Source organism: Miniopterus schreibersii, assembly GCF_964146895.1.
Source record: "Miniopterus schreibersii genome assembly, chromosome: 2".
NCBI classification, from domain to species: Eukaryota; Metazoa; Chordata; class Mammalia; order Chiroptera; family Miniopteridae; genus Miniopterus; species Miniopterus schreibersii.
The window spans coordinates 172,602,243-172,620,133 of record NC_138102.1 but is presented as its reverse complement, the minus strand read 5'-3'; the positions used below and the strand labels follow the sequence as shown (position 1 = coordinate 172,620,133).

General features: G+C 39.5%; 1 protein-coding gene across 2 annotated transcripts; it reads right to left on the bottom strand.

Annotated features, from left to right (window-relative positions):
- Window positions 1-485: 485 nt before the first annotated feature.
- On the bottom strand, window positions 486-16,625 carry ACTR6 (actin related protein 6). Of its 2 annotated transcripts, none has more exons than XM_081130670.1 (12): window positions 16,441-16,625; window positions 14,476-14,835; window positions 12,717-12,834; window positions 11,449-11,517; window positions 10,218-10,341; window positions 8,767-8,902; window positions 8,620-8,676; window positions 6,411-6,509; window positions 6,238-6,316; window positions 5,030-5,201; window positions 3,335-3,473; window positions 486-1,273 (listed from the first exon to the last, which is right to left on the bottom strand). In XM_081130670.1, the coding sequence occupies exons 2-12, from the start codon at window positions 14,541-14,543 to the stop codon at window positions 1,144-1,146; spliced, it is 1,191 nt and encodes a 396-aa protein (XP_080986796.1). In that variant the 5' UTR covers window positions 14,544-14,835; window positions 16,441-16,625; the 3' UTR covers window positions 486-1,143. The 2 variants fall into 2 exon arrangements, with proteins under 2 accessions (XP_080986796.1, XP_080986797.1); XM_081130671.1 differs by having other exon boundaries at window positions 11,436-11,517; window positions 16,441-16,613.
- Window positions 16,626-17,891: the final 1,266 nt, after the last annotated feature.

The window sequence follows — 17,891 nt, the reverse complement described above, 5'->3', positions numbered from 1 at the left end:
TTCCTTCTCTCACTCTAGGCCCTGGAGTAGGACTGTTAAAGTCCCTGAAGCCATGGGATAGGCGCATCATCCTAACTTGGGAAAAGAGACCGGTAGGAATTTGATTCATGAACACAAGGCTAAGGACAGAAAATACAGAAGCTGAGATATTTTAGTGACAGGGTTCTATAAGGATTGTCCCTTAGCTTCTATAACCTAGATGCCTAAGGTTATCTGGTTTTTATTCTGAAGGTTGTTGGTCAAGCTTTTCGTTAGATTTATGAGCTGTCCTCTGTCCTGCTGATGTTTTCTTTTGCTTAGGATCACCCTAATGAGTTTCTCCTGCTTGCCATCAAAGAAGCCTACCTGACCCATTTGTTAATGTCACTGTAAGCGGTTTCCTTCCATTGGAAAGCTATAGCCTTTAACACCTTAATATGCTTACTGTAGATTATATGAGTTTTTAAAACTAAATACTAATATTTGTATCAAGTTTCTGAACAACCCCAAGTTAACTTCAAATTTATTTTCATCCCAAAAATGGTGCAGTATTTTTATGAATGAAATAATACATTTCCACCAACACAGTAGTGATCAAAAACACTTTAGTAAATTGGCTTTAGTCTCCACCCTTTCAAACTTACTCTACGTAAAAACTAAACATTAAACACACGTAGATTGACCTTTCCAACTTTAGTATACACAAATAAAAATGACAACTTTAAAGTAAAATACATGGTTCTATAAGAGAGAGAAGTCATACCAGACTGAAAACACTTTGGCCAATTCCTGGTCACAGTCACACAAAAATTCCTTCTAAGGAAAACTGACCTGTGAGACAGTTAAGTTTCTGCTTTCAGCTATGAAGAATTAACTTAAAATGCATTCACTTTCATCTTCTAATGTAAGATGACCTACTCTCAGAAACAGCGTAAGCACTGTTACAGTAGTCTAGCTCCTAAATGAAAATATGGGCTGAGTTACAGTTTACTTAGTAACCTAGCTGAGAAACCTTTGAAAATTGGCCGTGGATCAAAGTATTTACATAAGTTCAAGTCTTTATCTGAAGATAAAAGGTAGCACAGGTCCTTAACCTCCTTTAAAAAGAACATTTAAATTAAACCTTTGTTGCAACCAGTCAAAACTTTCACTCAGAAATGTTTCTTAAATATCAAATTTCTCTTCACAGACGCTATGTCCATTTTCTTCATAATCTTCTCTTGTTACCACCATATCTTCAAAATCATCATTCTCTGATATCAGTTTTCCACCTTCCCAGGCATAAGTAATCGGGCTAAAAATAAAGATAAAATAAATGAGTCCCGATGATCTTATAGAACAAAAAAGCCAAAAACACTAGTAACTAAAATGTAGCAATCTCTACCCAACAGAAAATCATTTAAAGTGTGAAAATAAGCATAAATTTCATAGGACTAAAGCAAACTCACAAAGAAAGGCACCTTGGTCAACACTACAAGTAACTGTTCATTTGGTTCTTTCCCTGTGCCCTGAATTCTAGTAACAAGAATACAAGCAAAAGATTAAAAATGCATAAATGAAAAACACTCTCATGACTGAGTCTAACTCTGTATGTAACAAAGACACGTCACCACACAGCAACCCACTACATAGCTACTGTAACTCCTATTTTATAGATTTGAAAAATGAGGTTCAGAGAGATTAAGTTTGGAACTAGATTCAACCTGGAACCACTATCACACAGTCTGTGCTTTTGCTGCTATACTTTGTGGCCTCTAATAAATGAGACATTTAGTAAACACAGTACATGAGAGTTACATGGTAGGACACGGGCAATAAGTAAAAGGCACATTATACATTTAGTTTGGCTTTATTTACAAGCAAGGGTTATTCACTTTGTGTTATGACTCAATTCTACTTCTACTGTTCCTCTATCCCCAATTCAGGTTCAAATCTAAAAAATTAAAAAGAAAAATTTAAACATTTTCCTTACTGTGTTTACTGCATTTCCTAACCATGGGGAGAATATATATATCTACACACACACACACACACATATGTATATGTGTGTGTGTGTGTGTGTATATATATATAAGTATATATATAAATATATGAGCAGTAGATGTGAAATTTGATGAACGAAGAATAAAACTTTCTGTGCATCCCTTGGCCTGTAATGTGTGCACAACTTACATTTAAAATGCAGGATAAAAATCCAATATGCTTCCTACTCTACACAGAGTTTAGTAACATTAATGCTAATAAAAGTCATTTCAATATTTAATTGTCGTTTTATTCTTTTATCTCATAGCCATAAAATTAAGTGATGAGGGCCTTTCTCTTAACTGCTATAGATTTTGAAAAATTCCACTTTAGCTTTAAAACAAAACTCTAAAATTAACTCAGGTACGTGGGGTCTTGTTTGCAGCTCTGCCACGTAAGACTTGGAAGGGAGCAGTTATTTAGACATATATTTGGTAAGAGTTCCTGCCTCAAGGTAAAGAGAACTAGGTTTTGGTCTGGTCACTGCTATCAACTCATGAGCCCTTGTTTCATAATTTACAAAGTAAGCACGTTGAACAGGATGATGTTTAAGCCTTTCTTACAGCTCTAAAATTCTACCTTAATTTTTTTACCAAGGTGGAAATATCTGCTTTTCCTCATAAAACAGGACAGTGGGATACATATAGGACACATATAAAACAGTTTTGAATTCAAGCAAAACTAGTTAAATGTAAAAGTTACTTTAAAATATTTTAAATTATCTTTAAAAATTCCAAAACCACCTAAGAATTGACATAGCTTATCTTAATGGTCAATTCTTAAATTTCTTCTTTGTTTTTTTAAATCCTCACCTGAGGATATTTTTTCCATCACTTTTTCAGAGTGGGAAGGAGAGGGAGGGAGGGAGAGAAACATTGATGTGAGAGACACATCGACTGGTTGCCTCCCGCTCGAGCCCCTAGCAGGGGGAGCCTAGGCACGAGCCTGGGCCGGAATCGAACCAGGGACCCTTCAGTCCACAGGCTGATGCTCTAACCACTGAGCCAGCCAGGGCTTAAATATGTAGAAACTCAGGAAATGACGCACCTCAGGTAAGGCAAGCAGATGGTAACCTAAGTGCTTGGCCTGTGCCATCTCTTAGGAACGAGGACTGACTGTAGGGAAGGGCCCTCATCATAAACCATGGTGTGGACACGCTTCACATACGCCACCCTGCTGAACCCCTGAAACGGAAGGTCAGCACGTCCGTTTCTGAGGAACGGAAGGAGAGGATCCCAAAGGTGAGATGAGGCTGCGCGGCAGCCAGGGGTGGCCCTGGCTGCTCCGGACAGTGCGCTCAGGACAGACGCGGCCCGCACGGGGCGGCACTCACTTCTCGGGCAGCACCACGGAGACGTCGTAATCGGTGGGAGTGAGGCACCGGACCTCCGAGTAGACGCGGTCCCTAAAGCCTGGGAACAGGGAGTTCCCGCCCGTCAGAACGATGTTCCTGAAGAAATGCGGCTGCATTTCTTTAAAAGAAGAAAGGGGACAGGGAAGGAAAAAGCATCAGAAACCCGTTCCCCGCTTTCTGGAATGAGAAGCATGGGCTTAGGCGAAGGAACCGGGGGTCAGAGGTACTGTCGGGGAGCCATGTGTTTTTATAGCCACATAAATTACAGTTTCTAAGGTTTTATGATGTTACAGTTTACACAAATAAGCCTATTTAACAGAAACCTGCCCTCACAGACACTGAAAACCAAGGCCAGGGTGAAAGGGCTGCACTAGGGGCTGCTGACTGTCACACGGGTGAGCCCCCGGCCGTCAGGAGCGTTCCAGCAGCGACACCTGACGCCGCGAGCGCTCCTCCCGGAGGGGAAGGGCCCGGGCGGGCTGAGCCCGAGCCGGGTGGGCGTGGAAGGAGGCCCGCAGGCCATCCTAACTGGGCACCCAAACCTCCACGTTACCCCGAGACGGGTATGCGTGGAAGGAGGCCCGCAGGCCATCCCAACTGGCACCCAAACCTCCACGTTACCCCAAGACGGGTGAGCGTGGAAGGAGGCCCGCAGGCCATCCTAACTGGCACCCAAACCTCCACGTTACCCCCAGACGGGTATGCGCGCACGCACCGTGCAATACTCATGAATACTGAGCGAAAGATGCTCATCAGCTGTACGATGTTTAAAGAAAGGACCTTGATTTACACCCACTGAAGTTACATGATGGCAAACGTCAACTGCCACATGGTCAGCCAGTACTGAAAGCCTACGAAGCACCCCTGGGAAACTTATCCGGAATTACAACAGTGAGTCCTGGCCATCTGCCCAGGGCTCCTGCTCGCACACAAGGACTGCGATCCCCAGACTCACACCCAGTCTCCTGGCAGGACGGTAAAGGCGTGCAGCATAAAATGCTGTATGCCTCATGGCTGCAACTTTATAGGAAATGTGAAATATGAAGTATTAATATGAAAATAGTTGGCGTTATGTGACTTTCTTTTTCATTCTTTTTTTTATATCACGGAAGGAAAGCAAATTGCATACACTAGGTTTTCTCCAATGCTTAGAGTGTTCCTTATGAACTAGGAAGACATTTTCAAGATATAAAAGTACTTTAAAAGCCTAGAACGTTAGTTAAATCACGCTTCAGGAGAACCCAGACATCACTGGGAAGCACTGTACTTCAATCTCATTAAAATTAACTCCCTGTATATCAACCCAAATATAACAGAATAGACCAGTCCCACCAACAGCTGAAAACCATTAAGTGCTAAGTTATAAAGTTCTATTCAGTGCAAATTTGGGTTAAGTTAAAAGTTTTTCTAAAATGGATATGGCAATTTAATACTCGGGCAGAGATGAATTTCTTCAAGTTTAAGTGGACCATCATGACTTTTCCTGTATCAGATTTATAATCTAGGACCAATAATGAATTACTCAAGTACATTATTGGGCCTGGAAATCTCTACAAATAAAACAGACTTGCCATTTGCTGAAATTATTTAGAAGAAACAGATGACTTCTCTAGGGTTCACAAAGCTTATGGTTTTTTAAAAGTATCATTACTACTCAATATTTTAACTATGTACCTTCAGGTAAGTTCTGAATTGAATAGACAATAGCTTCTGGAATTCCCATTTCTTGAATGCCTATATCAGAAGGATTAAACAGTATTTCTGGAACAGCAAATCTTTCATTGGCCAGACGAAGAATTTGTTCCCCAGATTTATATTTTCCACTTAGTACCATCTCTTCCCTTGGCTTAAAGAAAAATAAGATAAAACATTTAAGCTACATTATCTAGCTCACATGACTAATAACATTTAGCACTATGTAATACTAATATATTAACATGTCCTTGGAAGTTTCAGGATTCTCAAAAGTTAGAAAAAAGTGGTTGTCTCTCTTGTTGCCTGAACTACGCAAATAAATACTGACTCTAATACAGCTACTCCCCCAGAGATAATCTGGCTTTATTCCACACATTTTAAAACAGAAAGAAAAGAAGAACAGATTAGAGGGAACTTCATAAACTTCCTAAAATAATAGACTGATTCCGGTTTCTAGAGAACAAAGAACATGCTCTCAATAGAGAACACTTACTGTCTTATGTTTCTTCCATTATCTACATTCACTCCCGTATTAGATGCTTACTGAACACTGTGGTTCCGTTCTACTAGGATATGCCCTTTCCCTTGAGCAAAAAGCCTACATCTTTAAATTTATTATTTATTCAATCTCTATTTAAAAATCTGTTTCCAAATGATGTAAGCAAATATATGGACATTTTCACTGAAATTCTTGTTTATTTTCTGCTAACCCACCCATCTGTGAGCTGTGTTCCTGAGGGGTCAGAAAAAAAATCTCCTTCTACAACATTCTACATCATTAAAATAATATTCCCTCTTATCTTCACTAAGAATCATCAGCTCTTCTAGACTGTTACAGACATTCACTTCATTTCACCCACATATGCAATTTTCCTCCCATAACAGAGTGTATCCTAGTCCTTTAAATAGGTAAAAAAATACTTAAAATATATCAATAATTTATTATTGAGTGTTGTATATAAAGAATATAATACTAGCACTATACTGTACACTGAAACTAATACAAAATAATATTGAATGTAAACTGTCATTAAAAATAAAATTACAAAATACTATTATGGATTCCTTAATATAATTAGTCATCTCCTTTCTGTTCAGATTTCAGCTTCCTCAGAGAGGCTTTTTCAAATCTGACTGAGATTTGAGAAAATTACTTGAAGAAATATAATCGAGAATTTTTCAATTACCTTACAAAAGCCCTTTTTAATTGTACTAAAGTCAGGCAAAACATAGTCTATCATTACTGTATTTTCTTCTCCTTTCAACCTGGAAAACAAAACAGAGATTTATGAAACATTTTAACTATATATAACATTCCCAAGAATCAACTTCCCAATTCTTAGATTACCATTATACATACTTGGCAATATCCATATCCCTATAAAAATCCTGAGACACATAGCATACATCTTCTTTCACTTGATTAATCACGTGTGTTTCATCCATAACATGTAACTGTCTAAAAAGAAATAAAAATTATAAAAATTTTAAATGGAAAAGATTTAAATATAACTTACAATTATCATTTAAAATGTTTTTTTTCTGGAATTAAAATTTCAGGCAACTAATTTTTTTAAATAGTGAATTCCTGAATGCGTAAAATATTTGTAACTTTATGAAATACTTATTTCCATTACCTTGTTTAATCTCCACATTCTCCCTCTGAAGGCAAATATAAGTCGAGTTTACAGAAGGAAATTTAAAACAGCATTAAGGGGTAAGGTTTACTCAATTAAAGGGCAAAATTTTCACCCAACCATTCTGAATAGAATCTTTCCTTAACTCTTCACACTTTCTTTTCTGATTACAGCAGCACTGTGAGTCAGCACCCAGTACCTGGCACGTAGTAGATGCTTGATAAATATTTGATGAGTGAATTAAAAAAAAACACAGGCTTAATGTATAATAATGTATAAAAAAACAAACAAAAATGCAAAGTTATTTCCTTTGAATATTCTTCTCTGCACATAGATTATATAGATGTTTACTTTTTATGATTTAGACTAAATATTATCTCATGAACATTTTCTTATGCTATTACATATTCTGTAAAAATGAGTTTTTTTACTGCCCTAAAATATTCAATCAGAGGGATCTACTAAAATGTATTTGTCAATGTTCCTAATGTTGGAAGTTTAAATCAGGGAGGAAAGATGCTTGTGTTTACAAACATGGACTTGGGAGCCAGAGACTTAGGTTTAATCCCAAATTAGTAGCCAAGTTACTTGACCTTTTTGGGACTCTAACTCTTCAACTCTAAAAAGGTAATAATTTAACACAGCTATAATAAGTTTATCATTCTAATCATACATGTAAAATCTCAGCATAGTCCCTGCATGCAATAAATAAAAAACATTATTATTCTATCTTTTTGCTTTTAACAAACAACGTCATATATACCATATTCCACCTTCTCCAAGATGCACAATTGTATCAATGAGAAGGAAAAAAATGCTAATTAGCCCTAGCCAGTCTGCTCAGTGCTTAGAGCGTCAGCCCAAGGACTGAAGGGTCCTGGGTTCAATTCCAGCCAAGGGCACAGACCTCGGCTGCAGGCTCAATCCCTGGCCCCGTGCAGGAGGCAACCAATCGATGTGCCTCTCTCACATCTATGTTTCTCTCTCTCCCACTGTCTCTGAAAAGCAATGGAAAAAATATCCTCAGCTGAGGGTTAAAAAGACAACTAATTAAACTATGACAATTCTAAGGTACCAACAATTGGAAGATTCACCTCAATTTCAAATGTTAAAATGTAAAAAAAGTACAACTCAAAATCAATGAAATATAGGTCTTTTTATCTATATCTCTAATTTCATTATTTATTCATACTGTAGGGCACAGAATATGAAAGTCGCTTGGTATACTGCCAAGCTATTCACCAAAGAGGTTACTTCAAGTTGTGCTCTGATCAGCAGCAAATAATAGAGTGCCCATATCACAAATATGCAACATCATCTTTTGAAAAAAGTTCCTTAAACGTTGATTGTAAAAATGGTATTATAATTTGCATCTTCTCTACTAAGACATGCCATGAGGAAGACGAGTTTTTGTCTGTTTTGTTAACTCATGTATCCCAAGCTCCTAAACAAACACTTGATAAGTATTTGAATTAAATCTGTAATTTCTATAGGTGTTTAACATTTTTTATGTCTGAGAACTATCCATATGTATCCTTTGCATGTAACTCTATGCTAAAGGTTCTATAATATATGATTCTGTTTCTGTAACAATCTGAAAGTAACCTATAGAAATGGTTAGTGATTGCCAGGGGACAGGGACAGGGGAAGGAAGCAATGCACATGTACACTTATCATTTTAAAATACTATTAATGTACTAAATTCTGTAGAATTTGGAACCATCTTTTTTGGTGGACATTACCATTTATATGCTAGGAAGCTTTTCTATTTAAACATCACCATTATTTATATATGTGATGTAGCTTTTTAAGCAATAACAATACAGAATTGCCCCCTAAAGTTATAACTGAAGGTAAGGAATAATTTTAAATGGCTTGAAAAGGATCATTGCCAGCATCCCATCCTCCCAAACACTAAAAGCTAAGTGTTACCTGTAAGATATGATCTCCTTTAGATGATTGGTTAGGAGTTTTCCCCCTACATTTATCCTAAAAAGGGAGAATGCATATTTGGATCAGTTTATCACATATTTTTCAGTTTTATCCTAAGAAATAACATAAAAGTTAAGTGCAACTCACCGAATAATTGCTTCCTTTTTCTTTTTACTTCTACAATAAGGAACTATATGTGTAAAGGAGTATCCACTATCTACAATGATACAGCATAATTCGGAGGGATTATCTCGGAAATACCTATGTGCACTGAGAGCCCCAGCTATTAAAAAAAAGAGAGAGAATGAGAAAAATATTAAAATATAATTAATTTAAAGCAATAGTAGTTTTTGCCTGGCTGGCGTGGCTCAGTGGTTGAGCATAGACCTATGATCCAGGAGATAGAGGTTTGATTCCCCGTGAGGGCACATGCCCGGGTTGCAGGGTCAATCCCCAGTCGGGCGCGTGCAGGAGACAGCTGATCAATGACTCTCTCATCACTGATGTTTCCATCTCTCTCTCCCCTTCTCCCTTCCTCTCTCTAAGATCAATAAAGACATATTTTAAAAATTTTTTTAAATAAAAAATAAAGCAATAAAGGTAGAAACTAAGGCAATCAAAGACAGAAGTTTTCTTTATAAGAAAAACGTTAATTTATTATATTCTTAATTTTGTCAAAAGTTCTTTACAGTGTTTAAACTTTAAAACATCACTTTTTTGGGGAAAATATGCTGGGCACTATTCTAAACTCCATGATTATATGTGTTTTAATCTCACAACAATCCCATTTTACAGAAACTGCAGCACAGAGAAGTTAAATAATGGCCCAAGGTCAAATCACCAGAAACAAACAGCCAGGATTCAAACCTAGGCAGTGTGACTCTATGGCAGAGCTTCTTGACCTTGGAAATATTGACATTTCGGGCCAGATAATTCCTTGCTGTTGGGGCTGTCCTGTGCATTGTAAGATGTTTAGCAGCATCTGTGTCCTCTACCCACTAGGTGCTAGTAGCACTCTCCCAGTTGTGACAACCAAAAATATCTCCAGACATTGCCAAAAGTCCCCTGAGGAACGAAATCGCCCTTGGCTGAGAACAATGTTCTAGAGATTCTACTCTTAACCATTAGAGTATATTTTTGTTTTATATACATTTTAATTCTACAAGCTAAGTATCTGAATACAATCATTGTACAGCCATGTAATGTAACTCTAACCTTTAATAAACTTACTCCTAGATGATATTTACAGATTGTTTCTTCTCATGCTGGCAGCCTGAACTATTAACATTATTTCAATCAACAATAACAACAGCAAACACATCTGTGACAGAAAAGATAACTACCTCAGAAACAATAATCTTTCAGAGATTAGAAATGCTAGTAACTTCATTAGGAAGAAATATCATATTAGTAAACAGGTAAAATGAGGGAAGTCTAAGTTATCTCTAAGAGTCCAAGTCCACCTAGCTTTTAAATTACATGTTTTATTTCCTTCAAATCTAAAAGAATGTGACCCAACATTCTTGGTTTTAGGTGTTCCTTACCCTTATTCATATCCATTGTCCTATAACTCAATTTCAACCAAAACTCTAACTCACCATTTACTCTTAGTACTGCTTGGAACTGGTATTCTTCAAATAGGATTTCATTCATTGATTCTTGAATTGAAGTGAAGTTAAAATATGGTTCTGTGATAATAATATTAGTATCTAAAAAATCAACCTATGAGAGAGAAAAATTCCCAACATTTTTATAATATTGTGGTCATAATTATAAACACACATTTTACATATATAAACAACCTTATTTTAAACTCACAATAACCCCAGGAGACGAGTCTTATACCCATTTAATAAGTGAGCAAACTGAGGCACACAAGAGTTGAACAGGCTACCAAGGTTCATATAACCTGTTAGTGACATAGCTAGGCTTTGAACACAGGAAGTCCCGTTACAGAATTCATGCACTTTAGCTACTATTCAGTTTTAATTGTCTTACTGATAGCATTAATAAAATGGTACTTTCAAATTGTTTAAAGGTAATTATGTAAAAGTAATGAATAATTACAAGCTTTGGGGCTGTTATTTTGCTTTTAAAACTTAAAGGGCCCAGCCGGGCGTGGCTCAGCGGTTGAGCGTTGACCTAGGATCCAGGCGATCGGGGTTCGATTCCCGGTCAGGGCACATGCTCAGGCTGCCAGCTGGATCCCCAGTCGCGGGCGTGCAGGAGGCAGCCGATCAATGGCTCTCTTATCATTGATGTTTCTCTCTCAATCTCTCCCTCTCCTTTCCTCTCTCTGAAATCAATAAAGATATATTAAAAAAAAAAAAAAAGACTTAAAAAAAAAAAAAAGTTAAAGGGCAAGAAGCTTGAGGATATTTAATATTTACATAATTCTCTCCCACCCATTCTTAAGCAGTACTAAAATATGAATGCTCTCTCTATATAAAGTAACACTATACAGACATTAAAAGTACAGACTTCTCATACTGTAATATTCACACAGTCAAATATGTAGGCAAAAATATTTTATTGTGGAAATAAAAATAAGATGTTGGTCTAATAATAGTAGAAATATGAAGTAAAATCTTAATCTTGAGTTTTATACAGACAATCTCTTCTCAAACTCAAATTCTACTTCAATATGGAAATTCTATTCACTTGTAGTTATTTAGTATTTGAAAAATTAAAGCCAGGCACAGTATATTAAGTGACTTACATATATATTTAAAGCATATTCAAAAGTTTATAAATCTTAAAATAGAAGCTCTAATTTTTCATTTGAATAAGACATGGAAATAAATTTGAATACATACTCCAATTTGTTACCTGATACATTTCTTTTCCAAAAAGGTAATCCCAAACTTGTCTTTGAACATCCCAATTCACCAAGTAACCCTAAAAATTTTTTTAAATAAATTTAATCATCAAAAATATTTGAACAATTTGAAAAAATCAGATTAATATATTCTAAATTACTGATTTCTATCTCTTTATGGTTACCTTCACCAGTCTAATGCTATTTGAATTTCAAACCAATTATGTTTTTCTCCTTTTAGAAGTTCATAAAATTACAAATTAACCATAAACAAAATGTTAAGGGTTCAAAAGACATACCAATATGTAGAGATGCTTCTCTATACGTGTTTCCTTAAATGTGTTCATCTCATTTAGCTTTAACATAAACAAGTAGAATTGAGTACCCATACCCACAATCGGTCACTAAATGGTGGTTGGTTATCTATTTATTTATTTACATATATATTTTTTTTATTGATTTAGGGAGGAGAGAAACATCACTTTGTTGTTCCATTTATTTTTGCATTCATTGGTTGATTCTTGTGTGTGCCCTGACCGGGATCAAACCCGCAACCTTGGCATATCAGGATGACACTCTAACCAACTAAGCTACCTGGCCAGGGCACGGTCATTTTTTTTTAACAAAACAATTTAATTTAAAGTTTTGGGTCCAATCAGGCATAGCTCAGTGGTTGAGCATCGACCTAGGACCCAGGAGACCGCAGTTTGATTCCCGGTCAGGGCACATGCCTGGGTTGCGGGCTCGATCCCAAGTTAGGGACGTGCAGGAGGCAGCCAATCAATGATGACTCCCTCATCATTGATATCTCTATCTCTCTCTCCCTCTCCCTTCCACTCTCTGAAATCAATAAAGATATATTAAAAACATTTTTAAATGCATTATTTGAAAAAATAGTAATAAAAAAAATAATAAAGTTTTGGTTTTAACAAGATCTTATTTAAAATTTAGTCCTGGCCAGTTCGGCTCAGTTGATTGGGTGTCATCCCGTGCACTGAAAGGTTGCCAGTTCGATTCCTCATCAAGGCACATGATCCCCAGTAGGGGGCATGCAGAAGGCAGCCTATAGATGCTTCATCCTAGCATCGATGTTTCTCTCTCTCCCCTTCTTCTCTCTCTAAAAATCAATAAAAGTAATTTATAAACAGAAAAAATAAAATTTAAATGACTTTTTTTAAACATATAAAAGTATTTCCATACATACAAAATCTTATATATACATTCAAAACTTATTTTTAAATGTAAGTCTATAATGCTAGAAATGACATAATTGAATTACCTTCTGAAAAGGAAGAATGTAGAAGAGTCCAGAAGGGTCCTTTATTTCATCTATCTGGTTAGCAGTAAAAGTTTTAAGACGTGCTGTTTTTGACCTGAACTGACAATTAGGAATAACCCTATAAACAAAGAATCAAACAATATAATTATTCCCTAAATACTTAGTTGCTGTAAATACATTTACTTCACCACCCTGGGTGGCAGGAAATATCCCGAAACCAATGTTTCTCATTGTCTTCAAATAATAAAAAATGTCTTTTTTTTTAGTGCTCTATTATATACCAGGTTATATACTGGACCCTTTTACTTTATCAAATAATCCTCAAGAAATCCTTACAGGTGGGTATCAGTTTTGCTACCACAAAGATGAAAAGGGGACCTAGGTAATGTTCCTGGTCTTTCAGGCTTTAATTTGTAAATTCTTAGTAACATTCTGGTAAAAGGTTTACAAGTTCAAAATTCTGGCCATAAAATTAAGTCTCCATGAAGTCAAGATTTTCAATCAGGCCTGGCCGGCATGGGTCAGTGGTTGAGCATGGACCTAGGATCCAGGAGATCAGGGTTCCATTCCTGGTCATGGCACATGCCGGGGATGCGGGCTGGATCCCCAGCAGGGGGCGCGCAAGAGGCAGCCCATCAGAGACCCTCTCTCATCACTGATGCTTCTCTCTCTCTTCCTCTCCCTTCCTCTCTATGAAATCAATAAAAGCATATTTTAAAAATAATAAAAGGTTTTGTTTTTTTTTTAAAGATTTTCAATCAGCAAGATGCTGTGGGTACAGTAGTAGAAAGTAGTTTTAAATGTTGCGGTCCATCCTGAGCTTACAATCTGTTTAGGAAGACAAACCAGATCCATGTCATTCACACACACGTGTACCCTTTTCTCTATGTTTAGACACATGATTTTTAAAAGATGTGTTGTAGTCAATCTCATGGTTGTATTACAATTTTAATAAATTTGGTATTCTTGATTATTTAGCATGTTTGTCTGTCTTTTGCTACCATACGCAATGTCTATAAATAATGCAGATCATCCTGTATTTAGTCTAATCACGGATCTCTAACGTATTCCTTAGGTAACTGATAACAGAACTGCCCTGTGGAAGGATAAAAACAATGATACACATGGCCAAGTATTTTCCAGAGGAATGTAACAACTTACATTCCCAAGCAGCTCTATTGTCCTCTTTAAAAACAAACAAACAAAAAAGTAAAGGAGGAAAGAAAAGAAAAAAAAAATCCTCTGTGAATGATAGAAAAGCGTGTCTTATAAACCGCCATGGTAGTATATGTTTAATTGACTATAGATACAAGCTTTCCAATTCTCCAGCCACGGAGACAGTGGTCTTTACATTCGGGGCGGTAACGGAACCCTCAGAGGACCCGAAGAAAACTATAATCGCGTCTCCAAGAAAACGCGCATACACAGCAAACGCTGCCCACGACTCCTGACGATCACGCGCCCCGCGCACAGGGACCCCGCACCCCACCCCGGTTTCCCGAAGACGAGCCGCTCCCCCAGAGGCCTATTTCACCGAGCAATTTCCGGTGACAAAAAGAAACACACGTCCCACTTCCGGGGCCGCCCCGCCCCAAATTCACACCAAACTCCCGGCTCAAAGCCTCCCCAGCCCCCAGCTCCGACCAGAGCGTCCCCCAGGCTCGGGCGAGGGCCGCGCGGGGCGGGGGCCTGGCGCTGGGTCCGGGGGTAAAACTACGGGGCGCACAGGCCTTGCTCCCCGGAGAAAGCGAACACTTACGAGACATTCTCATGGCTGTAGCCGATCTTGGCGTTGTAGGCTCCGTTATCCAACACTAACGTCGTCATTTTTGAACGAAACCCAACGCTGTTCCTTTCTCTTTCCGACCCCTCTCCTCCCTTTTTTTTCCGCCACTCTATGGTTTGCAGGGGTGGGGCTTAAGGGCGCTCTTCCGGTCTCCCTTGGCAACGGACGACGCCGGAAGCGCGAGAGCCCAGCCGCCCTGCTCCTCAGCGACCGCGCGTTCACGTCTATTACGTCCGGGCGAGATCCGGTCGTGGAAGCGGCTGAGTGGGTTTTCGCCCGTTGCGAAGTTGTACTTTTACTGTTTGACTCGGTACCGCAGCCGTCTTCTCACCCCTGCAGAACGAAGTGCTGCGTGAGTGTGTGTGCTTGGATAGAATTGTGCGGACAGTGACAATTCTGTACAATAAAGTGCAAAACCATGGCCATCCCAGCCGGCGTGGCTCGGCGGTGGAGCATCTACCTAGGACCCGGGAGACCCGGGTTCGATTCCCGGTCGGGCACAGGCCCGGGGTGCGGGTTCGACCCCCCAGCAGGGGGCGTGCAGGAGGCAGCCGGTCAGTGACTCTCTCGTCATTGGTGTTTCTCCCTCTCTTTGAAATCAGTAAAGATATACTTTAAAGAAAACCACAGAACACATGGTGAGCATGGTGTGAGAGGGGCGCTGGCTGCAGCCTCAGTCCCCATTGCAGGAGCCGACCGCCCTGAATTACAAACAGGCCGCTCCGCCCGCCGCCCGCTGCTGTCCTCGCGCACACACGGCACTTGTCTGTCTGTCCTCCAGGACACAGCTCTGTATCTTTCTTATCTAAAATAATCTTCGCTCTCCGTTCCCCTTCCTAAAATTAGAGGGCCCCTCGGAGGCGCTCGGCCAACTCCGGGTGTGTTCCCGGCTCAGAGAACGAGCCTGGGACCGGAGCGCGGACGGGCCGGGAAACGGCGGTGCGGCCCCGCGCGGCGAAGGCGGCGGATGAACGCGCCGAGCGGGAGGGTGAGCGGCTCTGAGCCCTTCCCGCGTGTTGGCAAAGCGAATCTCTACACCTTCTGAGTGGGGACTGCGGCTGAAGTCAGGGAGGGTGAAGCGGCGGGGTTGGGATTCCAGCTCCTGCTCAGCTGCTGGCTCTGCCCCTGGATGGCCGGGCAAACCAGGGAACCTCCCCACGCCCCCGTTTCCTCGCCTGTGTAACGAGATAATAACACCTCCTTGCAGAGCTGTTTATGAAGGGCAAGTTATAAAGTCAAGCGCCTGGTAGTGGTTCTCACCCCCCCCCCCACCCCCTCCAACACACGCTCACTCTCTTAACTTGCGTAAACGGCGAACTCCTTCAAGCCGCGCGCTCTGTTCCATTGGGGTCTGTATCCCTTCGTTTCAAAAAAGTCATGCAATGTCCAAAATTAGGTCAAATTTTAGTCATTCTATTTTCTCTGATCTTAACTTGATAAAATCCCTTTCTATAAATACGTAAAGAATATTTTATAAGTCTTACGTCATAGAGCAGCAATCATGCCTATTCTCTCTTATCTTTTAAAACGCATTCTTTCAATCCGGTTTCTCCTGATTACCAGCCCTTTTACAACATTCAAACTTCTCTTTTTGCTTTCCTTTGCATGCTCCTTGATCAGGATCGTTTTTGTTCTTGGCTTTCAGCTATCATTCAAGGCTGGTAAATCCTAAACCAGAATTTCACCCCCAACTGTAACTGGAATATTTTTACCCAGATGTCCTAAAATAATCTTAAAGGCAACAAAACCAAAACTGAATCTTATCTCCAAAATGCTTATTCCACCTACATGACTTACCTCAATTAGCAGTGTGCCCCAGGATCCACACAATGCCCCAAGCTAGGAACCTCAACTACCTTCAACTCCAACCCTTGACTTAATCTCTGGAAGCCGTCCTGGACTTTCTTTCATCTCTACTGATACTGCCTTACCTCTCACCTGAAATAATGCCACTGCATTCTCAATGACCTCCCTGCCTCCATCCTCTTCTCATCATGATCCGTCCTCTGTACTGCCAGCATAAGTATCAGCAAATATTTTTTAAAGCAGAAACCCAATCATTCTCCCCAAATTCACTCTCTGTAGAAGTCTTCCATGGCTTCACATTGCCTATGAAAAAATGTGCATGCATTTGCAATCTCATCACCCTTTAACCCATCTTACAGTGTATGCTAGAAAATGTTTAACAACCAGCGCTCCAGGAAAGAAAGCCCTGATGTTACAATGGGCGATTACAAGCTATCCTCAAGTAACCAAACACAGAACACAGAGCCGGGAAGTTGGTTCTCATGAGCTGGTATAAGCCAGTTTCAGCAGACTGTTCAGTAAAAGCTCTGACACTATTCACCTTCACACTATGCACTTTCTCCTCCCAGGTTTTAGCACAAATAATCTCAAGCACATAAGTTCTACTTTTCAACTATGTACTTTGGCAATGTATAATTTTAAAAGTTAAAAACATGACTCTCCTATATGTATGTCATGAACATGTACAACATATTAAGTTATATTAATAAGTTAGATTTTAAAAAAATTTTTTTAAACATTGATTTTAGAGAGAGAAGGAGAGAGAAACACAGATTTGCTGTTCCACTTATTTACACATTCACTGGTGATTATTGTATGAGCCCTGACTGGATATCGAGCCCACAGCCTTGTATAACCCAGCCAGGGCTGAGGGAATAGATTTATACCCTGTCCTGTTGGTTCTAGTCCTTTCAGGGTTGTGGTCTCCACTGAATCGATTGGCTGGTGCCCGGGAGGGGTCATTATCCAATGCAACTGGTCCTGAAGTCATATGTGGCTGGTTTTGTTACTCTTCTGGGCCTGGAGCTGAAACATAACTGAAGCCTAAATGTTATCTCTAGGAAGGAAAGGTCAGGGGATCCAAACCCCAGGACCAGAGATATGCTAGGGGGAGAAAGGCCACCCTTGGGGCAAAGTCTCACTCTATAATTGTCTGTAGCTAGGCACCTGGGGCTTCCCATCCTGATGATCCTTTTTTTTTGATCCTCACTTGAGGATATTTTTTTCCATTGGTTTTCAGAGAGAGTGGAAGGGAGAGAGAGAGAAACATTAACGTGACAGAGATGCATCGATTGGTTGCCTCCCATACCCTCCCCGACCAGGCCTAGGGATTGAGCTTGCAACAGAGTTACGTGCCCTTGGCCAAAATTGAACCCAGGACCCTTCAGTCGGAAGGCCAACACTCTAACCACTGACCAAAACTGGCCAGGGCCTTCTATACCTAGCCCACTGTCCTTGCTCTGCTCATGTCTGTCTAACTGCCTATTACAATAGTACTTTGTTTCTGTTTTCAATTATGCTAATGATAATAGCATTTATTAAGAGCTCGACATAGTCTAGGCACTTGCTTTATTTTTAATTTT

Excerpts from the sequence above, each read along its gene's own strand:
- ACTR6 (XM_081130670.1), bottom strand. The coding sequence starts at position 14,543 with ATGACGACGTTAGTGTTGGATAACGGAGCCTACAACGCCAAGATCGGC. Across the intron at positions 10,342-11,448 it reads TTGGAAAAGAAATGTATCAG|GTTGATTTTTTAGATACTAA; the intron begins GTAACAAATTGG and ends TCTCTCTCATAG. Across the intron at positions 5,202-6,237 it reads TTAAAAAGGGCTTTTGTAAG|CCAAGGGAAGAGATGGTACT; the intron begins GTAATTGAAAAA and ends TTTTTCTTTAAG.